This window comes from Calliphora vicina, chromosome 3 (assembly GCF_958450345.1).
Source record: "Calliphora vicina chromosome 3, idCalVici1.1, whole genome shotgun sequence".
Classification (NCBI taxonomy): Eukaryota; Metazoa; Arthropoda; class Insecta; order Diptera; family Calliphoridae; genus Calliphora; species Calliphora vicina.
The window spans coordinates 9,759,888-9,783,122 of NC_088782.1; the positions used below are offsets into that span (position 1 = coordinate 9,759,888).

At 30.8% G+C, this 23,235-nt stretch overlaps 1 protein-coding gene across 1 annotated transcript; it reads right to left on the reverse strand.

Annotated features, from left to right (window-relative positions):
- Positions 1-2,644: 2,644 nt before the first annotated feature.
- On the reverse strand, positions 2,645-21,937 carry LOC135954544 (ras-related and estrogen-regulated growth inhibitor). Its single transcript, XM_065504732.1, has 4 exons — positions 21,444-21,937; positions 10,757-10,813; positions 6,869-6,942; positions 2,645-3,132 (listed from the first exon to the last, which is right to left on the reverse strand). The coding sequence occupies exons 1-4, from the start codon at positions 21,529-21,531 to the stop codon at positions 2,728-2,730; spliced, it is 624 nt and encodes a 207-aa protein (XP_065360804.1). The 5' UTR covers positions 21,532-21,937; the 3' UTR covers positions 2,645-2,727.
- Positions 21,938-23,235: the final 1,298 nt, after the last annotated feature.

Sequence of the window (23,235 nt, forward strand, 5' to 3'; positions counted from 1 at the left end):
AGAATTTAAAGTTTTGAAGTATAAAAACTAAAAGAAACATATAATTTTATTGTTAACAATTCAATAATCCAGGTAAGGTACATACATTTTCATTAAATTTATTGCTAGGCCCTTATTTTAGCATTATTTCCAGCTGACTGCACCTACAATATCTCAGAATCCTTTCGTCCTTTATGTCAAATTTTGTATTCTATTGTTTCTTCCAGAAGCATAAAAAAACAAGTAAGAAAGTAGGGTCGATCAAGCCCGGCCATAAATACCCTACACTGATTAAATGAGCAAAAACATTTTTCCTTTAAAATATCAATAATTTATAGTCGTAAGTGATTTTCGGAAGTTGGGCTTATATGAGAGCTTTCACCAATTACGGACCGATCACCATGAAATTAAGTCTTGTGATTTATGTCTATATCAAAATTATTTATGTTGAATTTTGTGTGTTTGCCAACATTTTTAAGAGATTTATGCTCGTGAAAGTGATTTTTGGAAGCGGGTCTATATGGGAGCTATGACTAATTATGGACCGATCCTAACAAAATTTGGTGACATGAATTTCGTATACATAAATCTTATTTGGACTGAAATTTGGGGAGAGACATGTATAAATTAAACATTTATGACCGTAAAGTCCAATTTCAGGAGGACATTTGTATGGGGGCTAGGTGAAATAATGGACCGATTTCAGCCAATTTCAATAGGCTTGGTGCTTGGGCCGAAATAATTATATGCACCAAATTTGATCGAAATAACTTCAAAATTGCGACATGTACTTTGCGCACACAGTTTACATGGACAGAAAAACAGCCAGCCAGACAGACGGACATCGTTTAATCGACTCAGAAAGTGATTCTAAGTCGATCGGTATACTTTAAGGTGGGTGTTAGACCAATTGTTTTTGGGCGTTATAAACATCTGCACAAACGCATTATACCCTCCCCACTATGGTGGTGTAGGGTTTAATAATGTTGAAGACTTCCGACGCACAGTGGCGCCATTTGAGTTTTTTCGTTGCAAAAATTATAACTTTTGAACCAAATGAGATAATCGAAAAATTTAAAAGGATTATGATAGATAGATTAGTCTATGAAATGTGTATTTGAAAATGGTTCTGCGCCTTTCATGTGCCTACTTATGGGTTAGCAAAGTTGAAATTTTGTGGAAAAATCAATTTTATGGGAAGTAAAATAAAGTATTTTTTAAAATTTTTCATTTTTTATGTTTCTTTTTAAAGGCTTTTATGATTTAAAATTATTTCAGAAAAGATTAAAATTTCTTTTTTCGGAAAAATTTTTTTTTGGTTGTTTTTTCACGGTTAATGTAATTTTTGGAAATATGTCTTTTTTTAAAAAATTTTACCTCTAGCAAAAAATGTGGCAAGGACGGACAGCTGGAGATTTTTGCATTAGGTAAAGGAATAATCAAAGAACTTATTTTGAAAATATGGCAAATATAGAAATTTATAGTTTTTTTTTATTTTCCATCAAAGTTGAGAAATATTGAAAAATGGATAGTTGGTAAAAATATTGATTTACCTAGACAAATACAAATCAAAAAGTACAATTTGTTTTATTATTTTCTTAATAAATAGATCTATCAATAGAATATAGTTTTCCATATATTGTATCTGAAAGCGGAAATTACCTATAAATGGTGTTTTTTTGAAAACTGAAAAGCAGTCAACTTTGAAGGGCTATATCTTCTAAAATCTGATTGTAATAAGAGTAGCATATTTGAAATCGTTGGACAATTTGCTGTAAAATAGGTTTATTCAATATTTTTTAGGGGCACATGAAATTTTTGATTTTTGCAGCCTTACTTGTTCTACGAGCGCCACTGTGCGACATAAATGAAAATCAATAACAAATTTATTTTTAACAAAAACAAAAATTTGTCGGGCATTTTCGTATGTTTTTGTTCAGGTACTTCGGCTAATTTTTCATTTAACCTTCGCTTTACCAAAGGTTTTTTATGTACATGGTTTACCAATACCCACCCGGGTGACACTACACTTCTATAAATATATGCGACGAACGAAATTTTAAAAAATTTAAAAAACCTTATAAAAAGTTTAAAATGGTTCTATTAAATTCTATAGAACTCTAGAATTTGTTCAGTGAGTACATATTTCATTTAAATCGAAACAAAATTAAAAAAAATATTAAACCAATAAAATCGATGTGGTCACCCGGGTGGGTATTGGTAAAGCGAAGGTTAACTTGTATCTTCATTCACAAAATAATTATCTTTTATTTGTATTTAATTCCTTGTATCTAGTATTATTTTTATTTTTTTAAAACATTAATGTGTTTAATATTTTCACCACGACTGTTAAAGCCAACAGCGCGCTGCAGCGCCTTTTTATCACACAGTGTTAAGTTTTGACACTAAATATAGAATAAAAGCTTTCCTACACAAAAGCTTTTATATACACAAACTTATTAAAACGTTACTTTTTTATTCATTCAAAACTCTACAAGTACATACTATTAATTTTTAAATTCATTTCAACTAAATTTTTTGTATAATTATTAAAATTTATTACTTTATTTTAAATAAATTACTCTTTACAAAATAATTAAATGAATGAATGAATGACACAGAAATTTACAATTAATTATCAATAAAATTTACTATTTAAATAACAAAAGAATTAACATTAATTTATAAATACAAAAACAATTTAAATTAAGAAAAAAAAACAAATCAAAACATAAATCAATCCATCAATCAATCTTTAGGCAAATTACTATCACTTTTCCCCCGACTGTAGGGTCTTGAACTGCCCAACATTCTCTCCAACAAACTCTGTTTCGATTTACGTTTCGAGGCTATAACTTCCTTGCACAAATCATTAAATACTTCGGCCACCTGGTCCACATGATCTGCCGCCGAGACCTCACTAAATTTACAATCAAAATCTTTGGATAAGATTTCTCCCTCATCTCGACTGACTTGACGTAAATGCACCATATCCACTTTATTGGCCACCAGTTGCACGGGTGTATCAGACTGCAGATCTGATTTGGCACGACGTATATAATTAAAGCTACCGCGGTCTGTTATGGAATAGACGAGTAACAGGCCATCAGCCCATTGTATCAGTTCACCGGCATTGGGAAATTCATCTTCTGCCTGTGTGTGTGAGTTATGACATCATCATCCATCCACGTTAAAGAGAGAGAGAGGAAGACATGAAAATAAAATAGAAAAATTAAAGAAATTATTAAAGTGAATGAAGGTTGCACTAATTTAAATGTTTTGTTAGTATAATGTTTTTTGTTGTTTTCTACATATTCCCCATTTGTTGTTAGTGATTTTTTGGTTTTGTTAGCAGGAGTAAGCTGGCATTAGAAATGAAAGTAAAATCTTGTGCAAACATGCGATGACACCATGTAGTTTATTTGTTTGTCCTTTTTATTCTACTTGTTTAATTTTGCAGGCGCGTCATTGTTGTTTTTATATGGTTTTCGAGGACTTTTCCTCTGCTCTGTGTGTTTTTTTCTCGCTGCCATTTACTGTGACCCAGTTTTGAAAACAAAAAACCATAAATGATGATGCGCGTTGCCACACCATTAAAACCATCTTTAGTAAAATGACATTTTGACACATGATAGAATAAGTATTTAGTTAGAAAATGGGCAGACTAATTAAAACAAAGAGATGGTTGGAGTTTTAGTACAATACGAATGATAGAAAATACATTTGGTGTGAAGAAGAAGGAGATTGTAATTAATCCAGAAAGATGATTAGACTGAAATAAATAGTAACAACTTGTAAGTACATAGATAGTAAGTAGTAAGAGTCATTTCAAACAAGCGAAATTCTTAATAAAATTCAGCTAAGGAATTAATAATTTAAATGGAAACATTACTATTGCAAATTAAATTACTTTTAAGAAAATGCTTTTATAAATTTTAGTTTTCTATTAAATTCAACTTTCCGAAACCGACAGATAATTGGCAGACATACATGCATATATAATTGAATAATACATCGGGCGTGCTTTTTTAAATGTTGCTATTGTTTATATATCTGTCAGCAGATTGAATGCATAAATAAATGGCTGAGATATATTGAAACCAGATGAAAAAAAATTTCCAAATTGTTTCACGAAAATATCGCTTTTCACCCAAAAAATCGATGTTTCACAAAACTAAAACAATGATTTATCAAAATATTTGATGATTTCGAAAGCTCTTAATTCTGTAGACAATTTTAGTTCTCATCTGAACTGAATAAAATAACAGGTCCAGAGAGTTATAGAAAAAAATCAAATAATCTAGAAGAGTTATATATATAAAGAGTCTTCCAAAAGGAACTCCCGAACTTTGAAAGTTTTTAGCGGTCATATTGTTGAAGCTAAATCTGTCTAATTGGCAGTCATTTCTTCAGTTTGTTTTGCCAAATGATAAAATTGTTTAATAATTTATCGTTAATTTCTGTCAAATTTATATCCATACCAATCCACATGAGCTCCATGAGTTTCCAATGCATCCCGTAAAAGTCACAGTTTGGTGTGATGTCATCGGTCCATATTTGTTTAAGAACGGCGGGCCCTATAGGTAGATGATTACCAACTTCTTTTGGTCCGAATAGGATGATATGGAAACCAAAGACGCGTCGTCACCACGTACCACACAGCTCATGCCACTTTGGGCACGTGAATGTGATGTGAACTGGCCATCGAGATCATGCGGTTTGTCTCCGTTAGACTTTTTCTTAAGTCACAGGTCTATATGAATAAACCACAAAACCATAGCGGCCCTGAAAGCCAACATAACAGCCTGATTTATGCGCACAGTGGGGCTGAATCAAAATTTTTTGGAAATAAATCTGGCATTTCAAAACGGCTCATCCGATCGGGATAAAATTTGACACTAACGTAGCCAAGGAGTATTCGAGTTTAAATTATTAAAATGGGCCCTAAAAATGGTCCAGGGGCGGTGCTATGGGGGCTCAAATTAGGATACCTTTGACATGTAAAATTTTTAAACACGTGAACATTTTTTACCCCTCCGATTTCAAAGTCTTTTATATTTTTGGAAAGCGCTCGTCCAGGTCTTGAAAAAACATGATGCATATGCTATTTATCTCTTTTAATTTCCGAGTTATATGCATTTCAAAATTGCAATTTTAAAATTTTGCCATACCTTAGTCTGCTTTTTTAAAAATATATACTTTTGGACCGAATGGACTTGAATTTTTTTTTGTTGGTTAGACAACTAAATTACAAATAACATACAATATCAATTAAAATAAACAATTTTCAATTTAAATATTCAAAAAATTTTTGATTTTTGCTGTTTTTTGGACGAAAAGGTGACTTAAATATTTTTTTTTTAATAAACTTTCTGTAGGAACATATAACAATTTTTCTATAAGCTATATTTACGAAGAACATTTTGGTATAAAAAACATGTCCTATTTTTCGAGTATGTCGCCTCTACGCCCTTCGGAATATGACCTATATTTTTATCAAAATTTCAACTTTGGGAAAGCAGTTTTAGAAACCTTGATGTGTTCCTTATTTATTCCCAAAGTTATTTCCCAGCCCAGAAGGAAATGTGGACCCCATGGGCAAAATTGTAAAAAAATACCATTTTTGGGATTTTCGATCCAATTTTTAGGAATTCCTTTGACCTTTTGACAAGTTTTTTTTCATTTTGTTAATTTGAATGACAATTTTAAAAACCGTTGAAAATTACATTTATTCCGAATTATACTTTTTTTGTTTAGAGAAGTTAATTTTTGGTCTTACAAAAATAATTTCAAGTCAATATCTCAAATAGATTCAAAAATATGCCACTTTAAAACTCCGTCCATCAAAAATATTGCACTTTTTCATACTAAAAAATTTGTGACTGAGTCAGAACCAATGACTTGTGTTAAATAAAATATTAAGAAAATTTATACAAATGGCTGAGAACGATTCAAGCCAATATCGCATTCTCTGTTCCAAAGTGAAGCTTATCCGTGCGAGAGTGTTTTGCATCGATCGAAACAAAAAGTAGTTGGACCTGACAAGGTCTGGACTATAAAGCGAGTGAGGAAAAGCTTCCCAACCACTTTATTCTAAATACTTTTTAAAAGGTATTGCGTTGTCGTGATGGAATATTAAGGTTTCATGCCTGGCCACATATTCTGCGAATTTATCGGCCAATTCTAGCTTCAAACTAATCAATTGCATTCGGTACAAGTGCAATGTGATGGTCTGGCCAGATTTCAGCAGCCCTTTTGCTCCCACCAAATACAGAGCATTACCTAAGCGCTATGGATATTTGGCTTTGGTGTCGATGGTTGACAGGGCTTCTCTCTTCGGGTTAAAATTCAGTGAAAAAATTATTTAGCATTCAAGCACTATTTCGGACATGCAAAATCGTGTTTCAAGATCTCTCAGCTCAACTCGTGTAATATTGATAATCCCTGCTTCTGGATGAATCCTGCTCCATGCAAATGTTTTGAAATTGCAGCTTGAGAAAAGCTCTACAACATATAAGAATCCTAATTAATTTCAACAACTTCCTGCACTTAACAACCACCTGTTTAATATTGTTTAAGCACTACCAATAAGTTTATGCATTTTAAGTCTATAATTAAAATGTAATTTAGTAATAATTCTTTTATTGCCGCCATTTGCTTAAACCTTCAACGCTGATGACCCTAATAATACAAAATAAATTCCCACTACTTCATTTATTTGTAGCTCTCTTCAGTTATCCCCATTTTCCTATAAAATTAATAGTTTTGTATGCTTTGAATTAAATAAATAGTTATTGTAGTTGCCAACGTTACCAAAACTAATAATGTTGGAATATGTAGTATTTAAGTTAAAACATAGAAAGAGTTTTGTACTCGTTCGTTAACTTACCTTGGGACATGTGTCTAGTATTTCAAATAACACTGGCTCCCCATCGACCAAGGCTTCATGTTTATATCGATTTTCTGGAATGGTTTTTAGTTATTATATTAAAATAATATTGAAATGGATAATGAATGGAAAAAATGTGGAAAACAAAAACTTTTGCATACATACACGCAGTAAAAAAACACAATTTAATAAAGCAAACTAATGCAATCATGCGAACTAAAAATAAGCGCAAAATGTAGGAGTTTTGCCTTTTTTTATTACATACTTACATATATTTTACAAACAAAAAACAACATTTTATGGTTAAGGCAGAAAAAATTAATACAGTGGCACACAAAATTTATGGCACCAATTAAATTTGTTTAGAGTGCTAATATTGAGTCAGATTTTTGAATAAGTACCGAACTAGTGATTTTACCCATCATTTAGGGTGGGAGCTAGTTACTTCAATAGCCACGTGACTAATCATTTTAACACGGGCATGTCCTAGACAGGGGGTCTATTGTCTCTTTTTGATTACAATGGGACTGTCTAATAGCTGGTCCAAAGTAGGCAACGCATTGGATTCACATACTGTACGCAGAGAAAAAAACATGGTTGTGGTAACCATAAACTAAGAGCAACATATTATGATCAGATTTATGCTTGTAGTCCAAAACATATTATGATCATTACTGGTATCATTAAATATCATAATATGTTCTGAAATAATCATATTATGATACAAATCAATCATAATATGACCCAAAGTAATGATATTTATGACCCAATTAAATCATATTATGATCCAAAGTAATCATATTATTATTAAAATTTATTTTTATAAATACAAAATTTAAAATATTATTGATAAATTCACTGAAATATATATTGATAAATTCACTGAAATTTATTGTTATTCGCTCTAGAAAAGTTAAAGATAATATACAAATAAAACTATAGAGCGAATGGGAATTATAGACACTCAAAATTTACTTGTAAAAATAACACAGCTTAGACAAACACCAGCACTCACAAATGGTGGGAAAAAAGACTGTTAAAAGTAAACATATTTTGTTTGCATCTTAAACATATTATGACTACATAATATAATTGGGGTATTCACACGGTCTACTATTTGGTCATATTGTCATAATGTCCTAAATTTGTGTTTCAAACAAAAAAGTTCTAAACTAATATGACTATTTGAACTATGTTTATTGTTTTGTCATAAAATAATACTTTTTTTGTTTAAAACACAACAAAAACTATTATAATATATTAGGACATTATGACAATATGACTAATAGCAGACCGTGTGAATACCCCAAATATGTTTACCTATTTATCATTATTTAGTTGTTGTAAATATATTATGTTTACATCTTAAACATATTATGACTACGCGTATAGAAACTTAACATTTAATGGTTGTACATAACATAATATGTTTACCTATTTATCATTACTTAGTTGTCCAAACCATTCGGTGAATCATATTCATATTTATAACATTTAATGGTTACATCAACTAAAATATTGTTTAAAAATTAAAACAACAATTATATGTTTACGACAACAATATATTGTTACAACGAACATAGTATATTTGTCGTAACCATGTCGAACCATGTTTTTTCTCTGCGTGTGGTTACATAGCGTCAGTTACCTTGCTAGCTTTGTAATTGGTTACTTGCTCAGCTACTTGACTAGTTATTTTAACACATGCATGTCCTATGCAGGGGATCAATTGACCCTTTTGATTACATTGTGACTATCTGATAGCTGATCGAAAGTAGTCAACGCTTCTGGTGGGTAAAATAAAGTGCAGTACAAAAAAAGTTACCAGATACTTAAGCAAAAACAAAAATAAACTGTATGAGAATTATACCAACACAATTCGTATAAAACCAGTTTGTACGAATTACTCACAAAACGTTTAAAATGACTACACTCCAGATTACTTAGAGACACTTAAGTGTCAATTGTCTTCACGCTAGATTACTTGGGATGTATAAAGTACCCAATTGTCTTCTCTCTGAACTAAAAAGTGCACACAAGTGTCAAATGACCAAAATATATAAATTGGAGTCCGCCAAGTGATAAGACATTTGTGACAATTACTGTCTTTAAGGGATACATTGACTAATTGCTTAACTGCTGGGTTATGTTAACGGCAACATACCTGGGTATGTTTTGCATTTTCAAAATGCTGTATCTCTGAATTGGATATTCGGATCGACTTGAAATTTCTTGATATCCTAGCTTAGGATAGGATCACCCGTTTGGAAGATAAAGCACATTTACAAAGTTGCACCCTTACGTCAACAGCATACATACCTGGGTATCCATAGTAAAACGCATGCAAATATAATGATAAAATTGAAAAGTATAGTATTTTTTTCAACGTTTTTGCCCACTTTACTCCTCATTTTTGATAACAGCGGGACCAAATATATCCCGATTTTCTCCATTTTTCTTTTGTTGGACTAACAACAAACGTATATGTCAAACCAAAAAAGAGTTATTTAAAAATCGTGACTGATTTCTAACCGGCCAATTTTATTTTGAGGTAAAAAAATATACCAGGTTATTGTTTGAATAAAAAAAAATACGTTGGAATAAAAAAAAACAAAAGACAAGTAAGTGCACATTCATATTTATCACAATAAGTAAATTGTTTGTCTCTTTACACATAATTACCATTATATACATACATTTAATATACCCCGCCTAAAGGCAGCCTTGCCGGTTAGAGGGTTAAAAAAACTTAAAAAGGCGATTTTTCGCTTTTTTTTTGGGAAAAAAGTACTTTTTTTATTTTTAAGTTATCTAAAAAATTTCAAAAAAGATGTATTAAGAATTTATACTTTTTGAAAAGCTAACTTTACATTAAATATTTGAAATTAAAATAAATTTAAAAATTGTTGATACGGAGGGGACCAGGTCCATTCAAATAACGCCTATTTCTTATGTAAAATTTAACTTTAGGGCAAAAATTCTCAAATCCCGTAGTCGATATCAAAATAAAGTAACCTATTTTAGATGGCCAAATATGTTCTTAATTGTTTTGTAAAAGCTTCCAATAACCCCGCTCCTCGTGTGGATATTATAGCAAAAAACTAAAAAATTCCATTTTTGGAATTTTTCAAAACTTTTTTGGGAATTACGGAATTCCTGATTATGAATTTCAAAATTTGTTTTTATTTTTCTATATCTAATAGAAAAGTCTATAGAACTGTAAAATTTCATTAGAAACTATTAATAAATAAAAAATTAATTTTAATTTAAAAAATGTGTATCTTTGCAAAAACTCAATAAAAAGCATTTTTTGACATACGTACACAACCACTTTTTTTTCAAAAAACAATGACTAAATGAAAGGAGTAAAACTGGTTATCATAAAATTGTTGAACCTTTTGTCTATTTCTAAGAAATTAAAAAAAAATAATACAGATATTCCAACAAACGAGTTAGATATAAGCATTTTTATGCTAACGGCATTTCATTCACCATACAAAACGTATGAACATACCCAGGTATGTTGCTGTTGACGTGCGTAAAGCTGTTCTGCTGTTGACATAAAGGTTAATAATTTTGAAATCTTTACATTATTTTCTCATCCACTGTACACAAGCAAGGACATTTTTCATGTTTCAAACCCCCTAATTTAAGCCAATTCATGTTTTAGTTCAAAAAAAAACAAAAAAGCGTGAAGCAAACATATTCAAAATCCCACATTCACAGTGATTAGGCTTTTTATATAAAAAATAAAAAAAATCATAAATAAAAAACCAGCAAATTAATTATTCATAAAAGGATAAAAGGACATCCATCCTTAAGTAAACAGTAAACTAAATATATTTTATTCATAAAATATAAATAACAATTTAGTAATTCTGAACTCACCTGTTTGATGATCATATTCACCTATATAACGTTTGGTTAAAAAACGTACAATAAGGGCTGAAAGTAAAAGAAATACGTAATTGTTAAATTCGTTTTAAAATGTAAAAGTTAAAAGCAGAAGTTTTAGTTAAAACCTTTAATATGTATTCGTTAAAAAAGTTTTATTTTTTCAAACGCAAAGAAACAATAACAGTTAAGTTATTTTCTTGTATGTTATGTTAGTTTTCTATTAGAAAAAAAAATGAGGTCAAATTGTTGGGTTTAAAAGTGTAACTAACTAGTTTATATTTACAATATAGACATTTTGCTATACAGTTTCAAATGCTAGCAATAGAGGTCGACATATGAGCACCCTTGTCTTTGAGAAGAAATACTTTTACAGAAATTAAATTATTGTCCCTTATTTTATGATGATAATTATGAATAAATATTGTTACATTTATAATCATGAGCACAAATACTCCATTCCATGGTCATGTTAAAAATAATTATTGTATGATTGAGCTGCAATCATAATATGTTTGGGTCATAATATGGTCTCATCAGATATCAAAGTTTCACATAACAATATTATGGTTGAAGTGGAATTATAATATGGTTGCATACAATAAAAATTATGGTTATGTTCATTTTTTTGAGGCCAAGAACGAATCAAGCCAATTTCAGATACCCTGTTGCAAAGGGAAGCGTATTCCAGAGAGAGCGTTCTGCATTGATCGAAACAAACAGCAGTCGGACGGAGCAAGGTCTGGACTCTAAAGCGGGTGAGGCAAAACTTCCCAACCACTTTATTCTAAATAGTTTTTAACAGGGATTGCAACATGTGTCGGAGTGTTGTCATGATAGAATATTATGGTTTCATGTCTGGCTGCATATTCTCGGTATTTTTCAGCCAATTCCAACTTCAGAGGAATCAGTTGCTTTCGGTACAGGTTCGCTGCTCCCACCAAATACACAGAATTACCTTACCGCTGTGGATATTTGGCTTCGGTGTCGATTCGGCTGGTTGGCCGGGCTTCACATACGATCTCTTACGCTACTGGTTATCGCAATTATTCGGTGCAAAAATGATTTTCTTTTATAGCGTTCAAACATCATTTCGGACATGAAAAATCGTCTTTCGAAGTCACTCGTCTTCGATTCGTATGGTATCTTATTTCCCTGCTTTTGGATGAATCCTGCTGCTCGCAAACAGTTTGAAATTGCTCTTTGGATAGTTTCCAATGATTTGGCAAATCTCTTGTTCAGTTTGCAAACAATCTATATGGAGTAAAGCTGGCTTAGGCGATCTTTGTCAAAATCACCACTTTTGAACCTTTGAAAGCTTTTTTAAAGCAAATGGGTTCAGGGGTCAAAATGTTTTTGATTTGGTTAACACTTGCAGTAAATAATATTTGATAAGTATTAACCAATAAACACATGAATAATGACTGACATTTCATCATAGATCCCATTGTCAGCCTATCATTTGACGTTCGCCAAACCAATCAGATACACAAATCATGGCGTTGGATCTTCAGACGCCCATTTCCGGCATTAAGTAACGTTATGTTAAAAGAAGTCGGTAAGCCGACAATTATTGACTCCGCAATACACTTTCCGGAAACACCTTACAGCCCTGGTACCAAATAGAGCCCAATGGTAGAATATCTTGCCATATCGTTTAGAGATGCCCGGTATTTTAGGACCAAATTGATCAAACAGCAAGTTTGCAGATATTTTCAACGTTGAAATCACAGGCTGAAGAACACATTATTAATCGAGTCCTTAGTATCGACTTGGGATCATCAGTGAAGATCAGAAATGTAAATATTGTTCCCTAAAGCTTGCTACATTCGCGATGGATATCTTAATCCCCTGCTGGAGACAGGTTCGGCTGTGTAGTAGGCAATGTTGTTCGGGAGTTTACGAGTAACGAGTCTAACTCATAGCCATAGCATCGTCATAACGAGGTCAATGTGGCAAAAAGGGATGTATTTAACCCTCTAACCGGCCAATTTTATTTCGAGGTAAAATAATATACCAGGTTATTTGTTTGAAAAAAAAAAAATACGTTGGAATAAAAACAAACAAAAGACAAGTGCACGTTCTTGTTTATCACAATAAGTAAATTGTTTGTCTCTTTACACATATTTACCGTTATAACGGGAAAAATAACCAAATAAAGCAGCATTACACACATTTAACATACCCGCCTAAAGGCAGCCTTGCCGGTTAGAGGGTTAAATAAACCCGTCAAGTACAACGTATGATTAATTGAAGAGCGCGCTTTTTTCTGGACTTTTTTGGGAAAAACATACAAAATATGGCCATTTTTTCATGTTCCAACTTTGGATGCGTGTTATTTTTATTGTTTTCGAAATTTTATAGCAAATTAGATAATATTTTAAAAAATAATTTCGAACCTTCGTATTCCCGCCATATCTAAAAAACCAAAAAATGATCGAGCAGAATTAAAAAAAATAAATTAATAAACCTAAATATCTCTTGAACTGAAAGAGATAACTTACATATATTTACATATGTTTTGTAGATCTCCTTATGGACTATTTACATTTTAAATTTCAGCTCATTCGGATCATACTTGGATTTTTGGAGATATTTATAAAAAATGTGAGATCCGATATGGCGTGTAATTTTGCTAATTAAGCGTAAAGGGCTCTATTTACATCTTTTGTGTCTTTTGTGACCCCCAATGAAATTTTACGGCAAAAAATTTCGTAGAATATTTTAATGTCCTTTAATGTCCTTTTTGAAAGGACTTTTTTCGATTTTCTCAAAAAACGGGTCAAATTGACCCCTAAAGAGAGGAGATAGGGGGTTAAGATATTCCACAAAATTGATCCCCATAAAATTCCACAATATAACTCTGACCATAAGAATTCTCTTAGATATTAACTTACAACATTTTTTGCAGTTAGTATAAAGCTATCTTCGATGAAAAAATTAAAAATTTTACACACTGTAAAAAAAATTCAGACCAGCTGTACTATAAGTTTATTCTACAAAAATGATAGGAATTATAGGGTCGCTAGTCTGATAGACAAGTTACCGGTTGGTTACTTCGTAAGGCAACATACCGTAAGGTAGTTCCGTGCGTTGACTACTTTGGACCTGCTATCAGACTGTCTCTTTGTAATGTATATACATAGTTTCAATTGATTCCTTCTACAACATGCACATGAATTACTAGTTGGGGACTGGGCCTTAGAATTTCATAAGGAGCATTAATATAGACAATTAGTTTATGGTGCCTTTGATAAATATGTCTAAGTGTTACAAACGAAAGAACTAATTTATATATAACCCCATAAACTACAACAGGTAGGTACTGGTGCATGGCATAACAAAATAATGCACATTTCAATTAACTAACCAAAGCTGTTTATGTAGCTGCACGTTTGTTACCAGGCAAGGAGGCTATTAAACTCTCAACAACAAAGTATGTGTAACACAATGTGGCTTTCCACCACCCCCACCTTCATTTGAGCCATATAAATACATTTTGAAGTTGGTCCTTTACACCCGGCATCTATGTAGCCACACCGGCCGATTCATTTAATGCACAGGCACACAATGTCCTGTAACACCATGTCATGCACCTTAATGTTGCGTGTTTTTAATAAAGTAAGGCTGACTGAAGGACTGAATGTGTTCGTTGTCTATAAAAGTTTTTTATTTAAAAAAAAAAGTGGTCAAATCAGCATGTTAAGGGTTGAAATGAACCGTTAATAAAACACGAAATGGCTTAGAAAATTGTAGTTATTGGTATGCAGTTTATTAACATTATTTGTGTTTGTGTCAGATTGTAAAATAAAGTTTGTTTAACAGCCCTAAATTCTCGTACAAAGTATTAAACAAATGTGGTAATAAGAAAAAGGAAATGGCTCAAAAAAAGAAACTACAATATTTCACCTGATTTTGAAGTTTCTATTACAATAGCAAAAGAGAAATCTTTATCAGAAAGTACATATTAAGATACTTGTAATATTTTGCTATTAAGGAAAGATATTTAAAGAAAATCATTTTTAATTTTTGTCTATTAAAACTTTTAGTTAAGTGATACTAGCTATCGGCAGATTTACTACAGGGTATTTGAAATTCGTCTAAAATTTAAGTGACATTAATTCGTTACTTTTTGTTTCTTCTAAAAATTCATTACATTGTATTTAATTTCTTTAAATTGTTTGCAAATTTAAAACAAGACCGTGCTACTTGCAACCACATGCAACTATTTATGTCATTGTTGATTTTTAATTCCTTTGGCTGTGAATTTATTTTTTATTTTTGTAAAACCGACACTTAACATAACATTGTATGTAATTCCTTTATAATTGTGATTTTAATTTGTTGGCGCTTTAGTGGGGACTTAAAGGGTGCCCGAAAGAATTAACGAAAGTGTTAACTGTCAAACAAACTGTCATACTGCGCTCACTTTTTGACATTTATAATCAGTATAGTCTGGCAAATCATCATGAATAGATTGACGCTTGAACAACTCTACCAAATTTACTTTGAAAATCACTCGTCGATTCGCGGGTTTATTAATGAACAAAATTGCCGCATATAATGTGAGACTCCATTACATCCAGATAAATGGTGGCATCTTCGGACCTTTTTTCTTCAAAAATGAAGCCGAAACTCGCGATACTGTCAATCATGATCAATGATTTGTTTTCCTATAAAGAGAGAGGCTAACAATCCTATATGGTTAACTACTATCTTGTGAAATATTCAGAGTCCAGCGACCGGCAGTATGGCTTTCGTGGAGTACGCTCTATGGCAGACTTGCTAGCCTTCCTATCGGAAAAATGGTGTCCTTCCATTCACCGTTTTGGCGAAAGTAATGTTGATACGTTGTATCAAAATGTATTGTCGATAATAAGTAACTTCTCTCGATTTATATCTAGCTATACCATTTGATTTGAGATTGAATCTCATTAAATGACTCCAAGATCAATTCGGGATACCGCACGGCTGCTTTCTTTCTCCTTCTCTATTTCTTATCTTTCTAAACGACCTTCTACGTTAAACTTCCAATCTCATCTATTCTTTTGCAGATGACAGCAACATTTGCCATTCATATTCATTTAAGTATAGACCAAGCCTGCCGGAAATTGGGGTATGAATGTTACGCTTTACCAATTTCATGCAACAATCTCTGAAAGGGGTTGTGCGAATGGAGTCGACATTAATACACGTAAGACTCAATGTTGTATTTTAACACACAAACGCACAACATATCATGATTCATCTTTTTTTATGGGTGAGTATTCAGTGCGATGTCCCATGGCCAAACCACATTTTTCAAGCATCGAAGGAAGCATTTAAGAGCCTTGGTTTTCTAAAACGATGTAGGAAATACTTCACTCCATCTCTCATGTATGGGCCGGTACTTCGAAGTCTATTTTGCAGTTACTCGACCGCGTACAGGAGAGGGCTCTATTGACTCACTGGTACATAGTCGCAATTTGGATTGTGTTTCACAATTCTACCGATACTATTGTACAATGGAAAGTGCTCTGTAGAAATTAGGCAATGGCTCATCAATTCGAGGTAGATCGCATAACACACTACAGGGAAAATTCGTTCTTTAGCCGTACAGTTCGTATGTGGAATAAGCTGCAGTCTTTCCTATCACTTTCAATATAGGACAATTCAAATGAAATGTCCACAAATACTACATTATGGTGTAAACAAGTAAGAGAGCTATATTCGGCTGTGCCGAATCTTATATACCCTTCACCAAATTATACTTTAAAATACATTTTTATACCCTTCACCTTCGTGAGAAGGGTATATATAAGTTTGTCATTCCGTTTGTAATTTCTACATTTTTCATTTCCGACCCTATAAAGTATATATATTCTGGATCCTTATAGATAGCGGAGTCGATTAAGCCATGTCCGTCTGTCTGTCTGTCTGTCTGTCTGTCTGTCCGTCTGTCTGTCTGTCTGTCTGTCTGTCTGTCTGTCTGTCTGTCTGTTGAAATCAGTTTTCTGAAGACCCCAGATATCTTCGGGATCCAAATCTTCAATAATTCTGTCAGACATGCTTTCGAGAATTTTGCTATTTAAAATCAGCAAAATCGGTCCACAAATGGCTGAAATATGAGGAAAAAACCAAGACAACCTCTATTTTTGACCTATTTTTTACCTATATCTGGATTACTAAGACATTAATAGACAATATGGATATCTAATGATAGATATTTCAAAAACATTTGCAACGACGTATATAAGACCATAGTAAGTTGGACCTACAATGGGTCAAAATCGGGAAAAAAATTTTGAACCCGAATTTTTTAAAAAAAAAAAAAAATTTTAAAAACAAAAAAAAAATTTAAAAAAAAAAATTTTAAAATTTTAAAAAAAAAAATTTTTTAAAATTTAAAAAAAAAATTTTTTAAAATTTAAAAAAAAAATTTTTTTTTAAAATTTAAAAAAAAAATTTTTTTAAATTTAAAAAAAAAAATTTAAAATAACAATCGAAAAAATTTTTTTTCCAAAAAATTCAAAAAACAACTGGAAAAAAAATTTAATTTTGTTTACCTAAAAATATTTAAAATTTTCAAGTATAATTTGGTGAAGGGTATATAAGATTCGGCACAGCCGAATATAGCACTCTCACTTGTTTTAAATATTTTTAGGTAAACAAAATTTAATTTTTTTAATTGATTTTCAAATTTTTTTTTTTGAAATTGTTTTTTAAAAAAGGTTTTTTCCAAATTTTTTTAAAACTTTTTTTTAAATTTTTTTTTTTAGTTTTTAAATTTTTTTTTGGGAAAAAAATGTATGACAAAAAAAATTTTTGATGAAAAAAAATTCGGGTTAAAAAATATTTTTCCCGATTTTGACACATTGTAGGTCCAACTATAGCCTTATCTACATCGTTGCAATGGACTTTGAAATATCTATCATTAGATATCAATATTGTCTATATTAATGACTTAGTAATCCAGATATAGATCAAAAATTGAGGTTGTCCTGGTTTTTTGCTCATATCTCCGTTATTTATGGACCGATTTTGGTGATTTTAAATAGCAAACTTCTCGAAAGCATGTCTGACAGAATTATTGAAGATTTGGATCCCGAAGATATCTGGGGTCTTCAGAAAATTGATTTCAACAGACGGACAGACAGACGGACATGGCTTAATCGACTCCGCTATCTATAAGGATCCAGAATATATATACTTTATAGGGTCGGAAATGAAAAATGTAGAAATTACAAATGGAATGACAAACTTATATATACCCTTCTCACGAAGGTGAAGGGTATAACAACAAAGCTTTGTTTACTTGGAAAATGTCGAATTTTGTACCAACAAAGCGTCATATGCGGGAAGATCTTTTTTGCACTTCTTTGAAAAAAAGTGCCGCTGAAACATACCGAATGCTCACCGAAGCTTATGGTGAATGTGTTCCACCAGTTTTAACGTGCGAGAGTTAGTTTGTTCGGTTCAGAAGTGGTGATTTTTGACACGACAGACAAAGGTCGCCCAGGTCAGCCAAAAATGTTTGAAGACCAAGAATTGGAGGCATTACTCTATGATGATTGTTTTCATACTCAACAAGATCTTGCAAGATCATTGGTAGCTACATAAGCAGCAATTTTTTGCGAGCAGATTCATCCAAAAGCAGGGAAATTGGGTACCATACGAATTGATGCTGAACGACCTTGAAAGACGATTTTGCATGTCCGAAATTATGCTAAAACGCTATCATTACTTGTGATGAATAATGGATCCTTTATAAATAAACCGAAGCGTAAAAGGTACATACTACTTTTTACGCTTCGGGTTACAGAGCATTACCTTCCGTATGTGAAGCACGGCCAACCAGCCGAATCGACACCAAAGCCAAATATCCATGGCGCTAAGGTAATGCTCTGTATTTGATGGGAGAAAAAGGGTTATATCTATTATTAACTACTGAAACCAGACCATCACAAGGAACCTGTACCGAACGTGACTGTTTAGTAAACTGTAAAGAAATTTGAAAATTTTACATTTTTACTTAGAATTTTGTTTAAAAATAATCACTATTTTCCAAGATTGCCTGAAGTAGGGTTTAAGTTTATATCGATTTAACTGTTTGCGGTTTAGTGGTCACTTTACTAACCACCTTTTCTATGGTCTTTAAAACATAGTTTGTTGGCATCTATTTGCATTTGGCAAAACTTTGCCGTCAGGGTGCTCAGGTTAGATAAATATATTAATTTGAAAATATTGTAAACCTCAGTTTTTTCTAAGAAACTTTCATATATTCAATAAAAAATGCATAGAGTGTTTATTGTTCATCGAATTCAGTGTTATTATGCCATTTCATATTTTCAAACAAATTTATATGCTACGAAAATTTGTATTATAATTGGTGGTGGTTTATAAACTAACCACCTCATTCCACAAAAGCCTTGGAATGGGGTTTTTTTTAAGTTTTGATTTATTTTTTTAAATAACCTAACCTTGTTTAAAGTAAAAATGTAACCTATTCTGTTTCATCCGAAAACTTTATCCCCTACATTTTACACAAACTTAAGGACAAATTTTGCTTAGCCTTCCCCTGTACTGGCCAAGTGTATCCAAACAAATAAATGTATTGTATGTAAATAAAAATTGTGCAAAGAAAAACACACGGACAGCAAAATACATATTTTGGTCTGGTTTAAAAACAAAAAACAAAATTTCATGTATTAAACAATTTTCTCGTTGGCTTTTCTGTAAACATTGAATTGAAATATAAATTAAGAAAAACAACTAAAAACAACAATACTAACAAACTACAGCGGCGCTGGTGTTATTTTATGACGTTGCTGTTGCTGCTGATGATGACTTTAATTATCAACATGAACATTATCTCCATCAACATCATTTCGATCGCCATTCCTTGAGATCGCAAAATATGTATGTATATGAATATTTGATTTGCCGGATTTAAACGACTGTTTTTAATTGAATAAGAAATATTTTTTAAATCGATTTAAATATTTAAAAATTATGAGCTGTTAGAGATTTAAACAGGAATGTTGTGTATGGCGCTTTTTTAAAACTGAATTAATAATGTTGATCACCAAGGTATTTGTTTATAAGGGGTATTCTGAGCTTTATATGAGAATATGTTAAAACTAATTGAATTATAAAGGTGCCATACGAATCATATTTAAACTGTAAGTTTTAATTATCCAATTTACTCTTGTCTTAACAACGAAACCTGTTTTTATTTAACAGTGTAAAAATAAATGTTTTTTGCTGGTTGTCTTGGGTCCATAACTTTTCTTCTACTGAACCGATTTAATTGGTTTTCAATACCACAGTACTTAGCACAATCATAAATATCATAGAAGAATCTAAAGAATTTTGGTTATGTATTTTAAGCCAGAGCGTGATTTACACCAATCACAGACACTTATTTAATATATAGAATATTGAGGTATTTAATGTTTTTAATGTTAATTTATACAGTGTGTAATTTGTTGAGTAATTTTGATTTACTCTCTGAAGCAAAGTTGTAGCTGTTGTCATAAAGAATAAAAATTGTGAACATATAAAATCAAAAAAACTTAATCTTCAAGATCAAAATCGCAAAAAACTTTAAAAAATTCGATTTTTTATTCGTTTTCCCCTGTTCAGGTTCATAGTTAGCAAACCGTTCAAAATTCAAGGAAACAATCAACTACAAAAATGTATCTAAGATCTCAATAAAGAACTTTCTAGAACATATCAACTTGCTAGGAATGATTCTTAACACCGTTTAGGTGGGTCAATATAAGTTAGTAAGAAAATACTAATGGAATTAAGTGTTTTGGGCCATAAACTATTAAATTATTATAAACTAAAGCATACTTTTAGGCAGTTTTTAAATTATTTCGAATTTATTTTGAATTCCTTTAGTTTTCCTTACCTACCTAAACGGTGTTTAGAATCATATGCATATGTTCTAGAAAGTTGTTTATTGAGATCTTAGGTACATATTTGTAGATGATTGTTTCCTTGAAATTTGAACGGTTTGCTACCTATGGACCTGAACAGGGGAAAAAAGATAAAAAAAAATCTATTTTTTTTAAAGTTTTTTTTTGCGATTTTGATCTTGAAGATAAGGTTTTTTTGATTTTACATGTTCACAATTTTTGTTCTTTATGAAAAGGGCTACATCTTTGCCGCAGAGAGTAAATCCAAATTTCAAACTATTTGCAAGATATGAGCCTGAGAAAATGATCACTTTTTTGCAAACATGACACCGAGGCCCCAAATCTTTGGGGGCCCATAAAAAAGTGCATGACTTTGGACAAAACTGGGAGTCTTTTTTTTGGTCTTTTTTTTCAAAATACCTAACGTACATATATGGTTATTTTGTTTGGATTTTTATTGAATTTCACCCGGCAGTGATTACCCTTTATTAAACAAATTCCATCTAAAGGTGGGTGGTTGCTTTTAATATTTTCAACAAAGATTTGTCAAGAAATTCAAATCACTATAAATATTAATAAATGAATTTTTCTTGTGTAAGAATTTTGATAAAATAAACATTAAGAAAAGAAAGAGCCCAAGAATGAAATAATAAAACAGCAAAAAATATTAATTTTATGAGATCATTAAAAACACATGCTTTTCACCAGCAAAATAATGCCAATCAAAAAGTAATAAATAGAGGTGGAGGAGGAGAGGATTAGAAGATAAAAATACCTACCACTTTTGCCAACACTAGGAGCCCCAACTACCGCAATTTTTAATTCGGTTAAAGTGGATTTTTTACGTCGTATACCGCGGGTAGTCATGGTGAGTCAAAATAGACACAAATATTTTATTTATTTATTTTAGTTCTAGTTGTTATTGTGTATTTGGAACGTTGAAGAAAAAAATATATGCAAAATATTTTAGTTAAAAATCTATTTATTTATTTTTATGGGTTTTTCTTGTTTTCCCAATGATTAACTGCTCAGAAACACGCACTTTCTGGAGGTAAAAATCCAATAATACAAAGCAAATAAAACACACGTTTTAGAAATCAAGCAAAACTATTTTCAAATTCTTTTTCTTTGTTTAATTATTAAGAATGTAAAGGTTTTTTGGCAATTTATCTATAATTTAGCAAATTTTTTCAATATTTTTTTTTTTTTTTTTAAATTCAAAATTCACTGTTTTTTTATAAAAAATAAATCAAATTTCTTAGATTTTTAAGCACTTTCCTGATGATTGAGTAAAAATAACACTTTTAAAAATAAATGCTCAAATGTAAAACAACTTGAGAAAAATTTCACAATTTATTTTTTTATATATGTTTTTGTTTTAAATTGTTTTGTTTTTTTTTGGTTTCAGACAAAAAATTTCAATGTCAAAATATTGTCTAAAAAATCATTCTGAAACAAGAAACAATTTTCTCATTACTTCTATATATAATTTCACTTAAAATTACTTTTTTTTTTGAAAATCAATTTTTCAAACAAAATTTTTTTTTCAAAATATTTTTAATATTCCAAATATTTAAATATTTTTTAATGAGTTTATTGTGCTTTGAGTTTTGAAAAATATTTACACTAAATTCCATGTATTTTTTATATTTTCTTTTTTTTTATTTGTTCTTTAGCAAAACAGTGTTTTGCCTGCTTTAACGCTAAATTTTGTACTAAATGTGATCGGGTGGAATTGTTTTTTTTTAGTTCAATTTCAAACAAAACTCAAATTCTTTATCTTCTAGATACAACGAAATTTTTGAAAAATAACATTTTCTTTCGTGTGTTGTTTTCTTTTTCTTGTTTTCTGTTTGAATAAATAAAATGTCTTAAAAATAGATTTTAATTTAAGAGAATTTTAAATATTCTTTTGCTACTAGACTTGATTAAAAGAAAATTTTAATCTTTTTGAAAAATGAAAAAAAAAGTTTCGAAATATTTTTATAATTAATTAATGATAGCCATAATTTGCATAATAAATTAAAAAACTAATGGCCAGAAATAAAAATATACAAATTTTGACTATTTCTCTTAATAAATATTTATGGTAAAATGTTTTGTTTTTTTAGCTAAAACACTTGTTTATATTTTTATGTAGACAAAAAAAATACTGCCAGATTTTAGAAATTAAAGAATCTCGTGCATTTTAAGTTGGTGGCCAAATAAGTATAAATCAACAAAACTACTGCTGCGATCGCTACAAAACTTCCAATATTAATAGATCATATCGTCACCTTACGTGCAAACTGACATAACTACACAAAAATTCCAAATCCATTTTTTTATTGATTATTGTTCGTTTTATCGAACTAAATGTTCATGTAAAATATTTATTAGTGTTCATAAAAAACAGACTTTTTAAAAAAACAGAGAATATAAAATATCCAATAGCTTTAAAATTTGTAGTTTTTAGTTAATAGTTAATAACTATAACAAAAATAGCCAAGTCCATTTCATTTTGTAAAAATTTCAAAATTTCAAAAAATGGAATTGATTATATACTAAATATATACTTGTTATACCCTACAC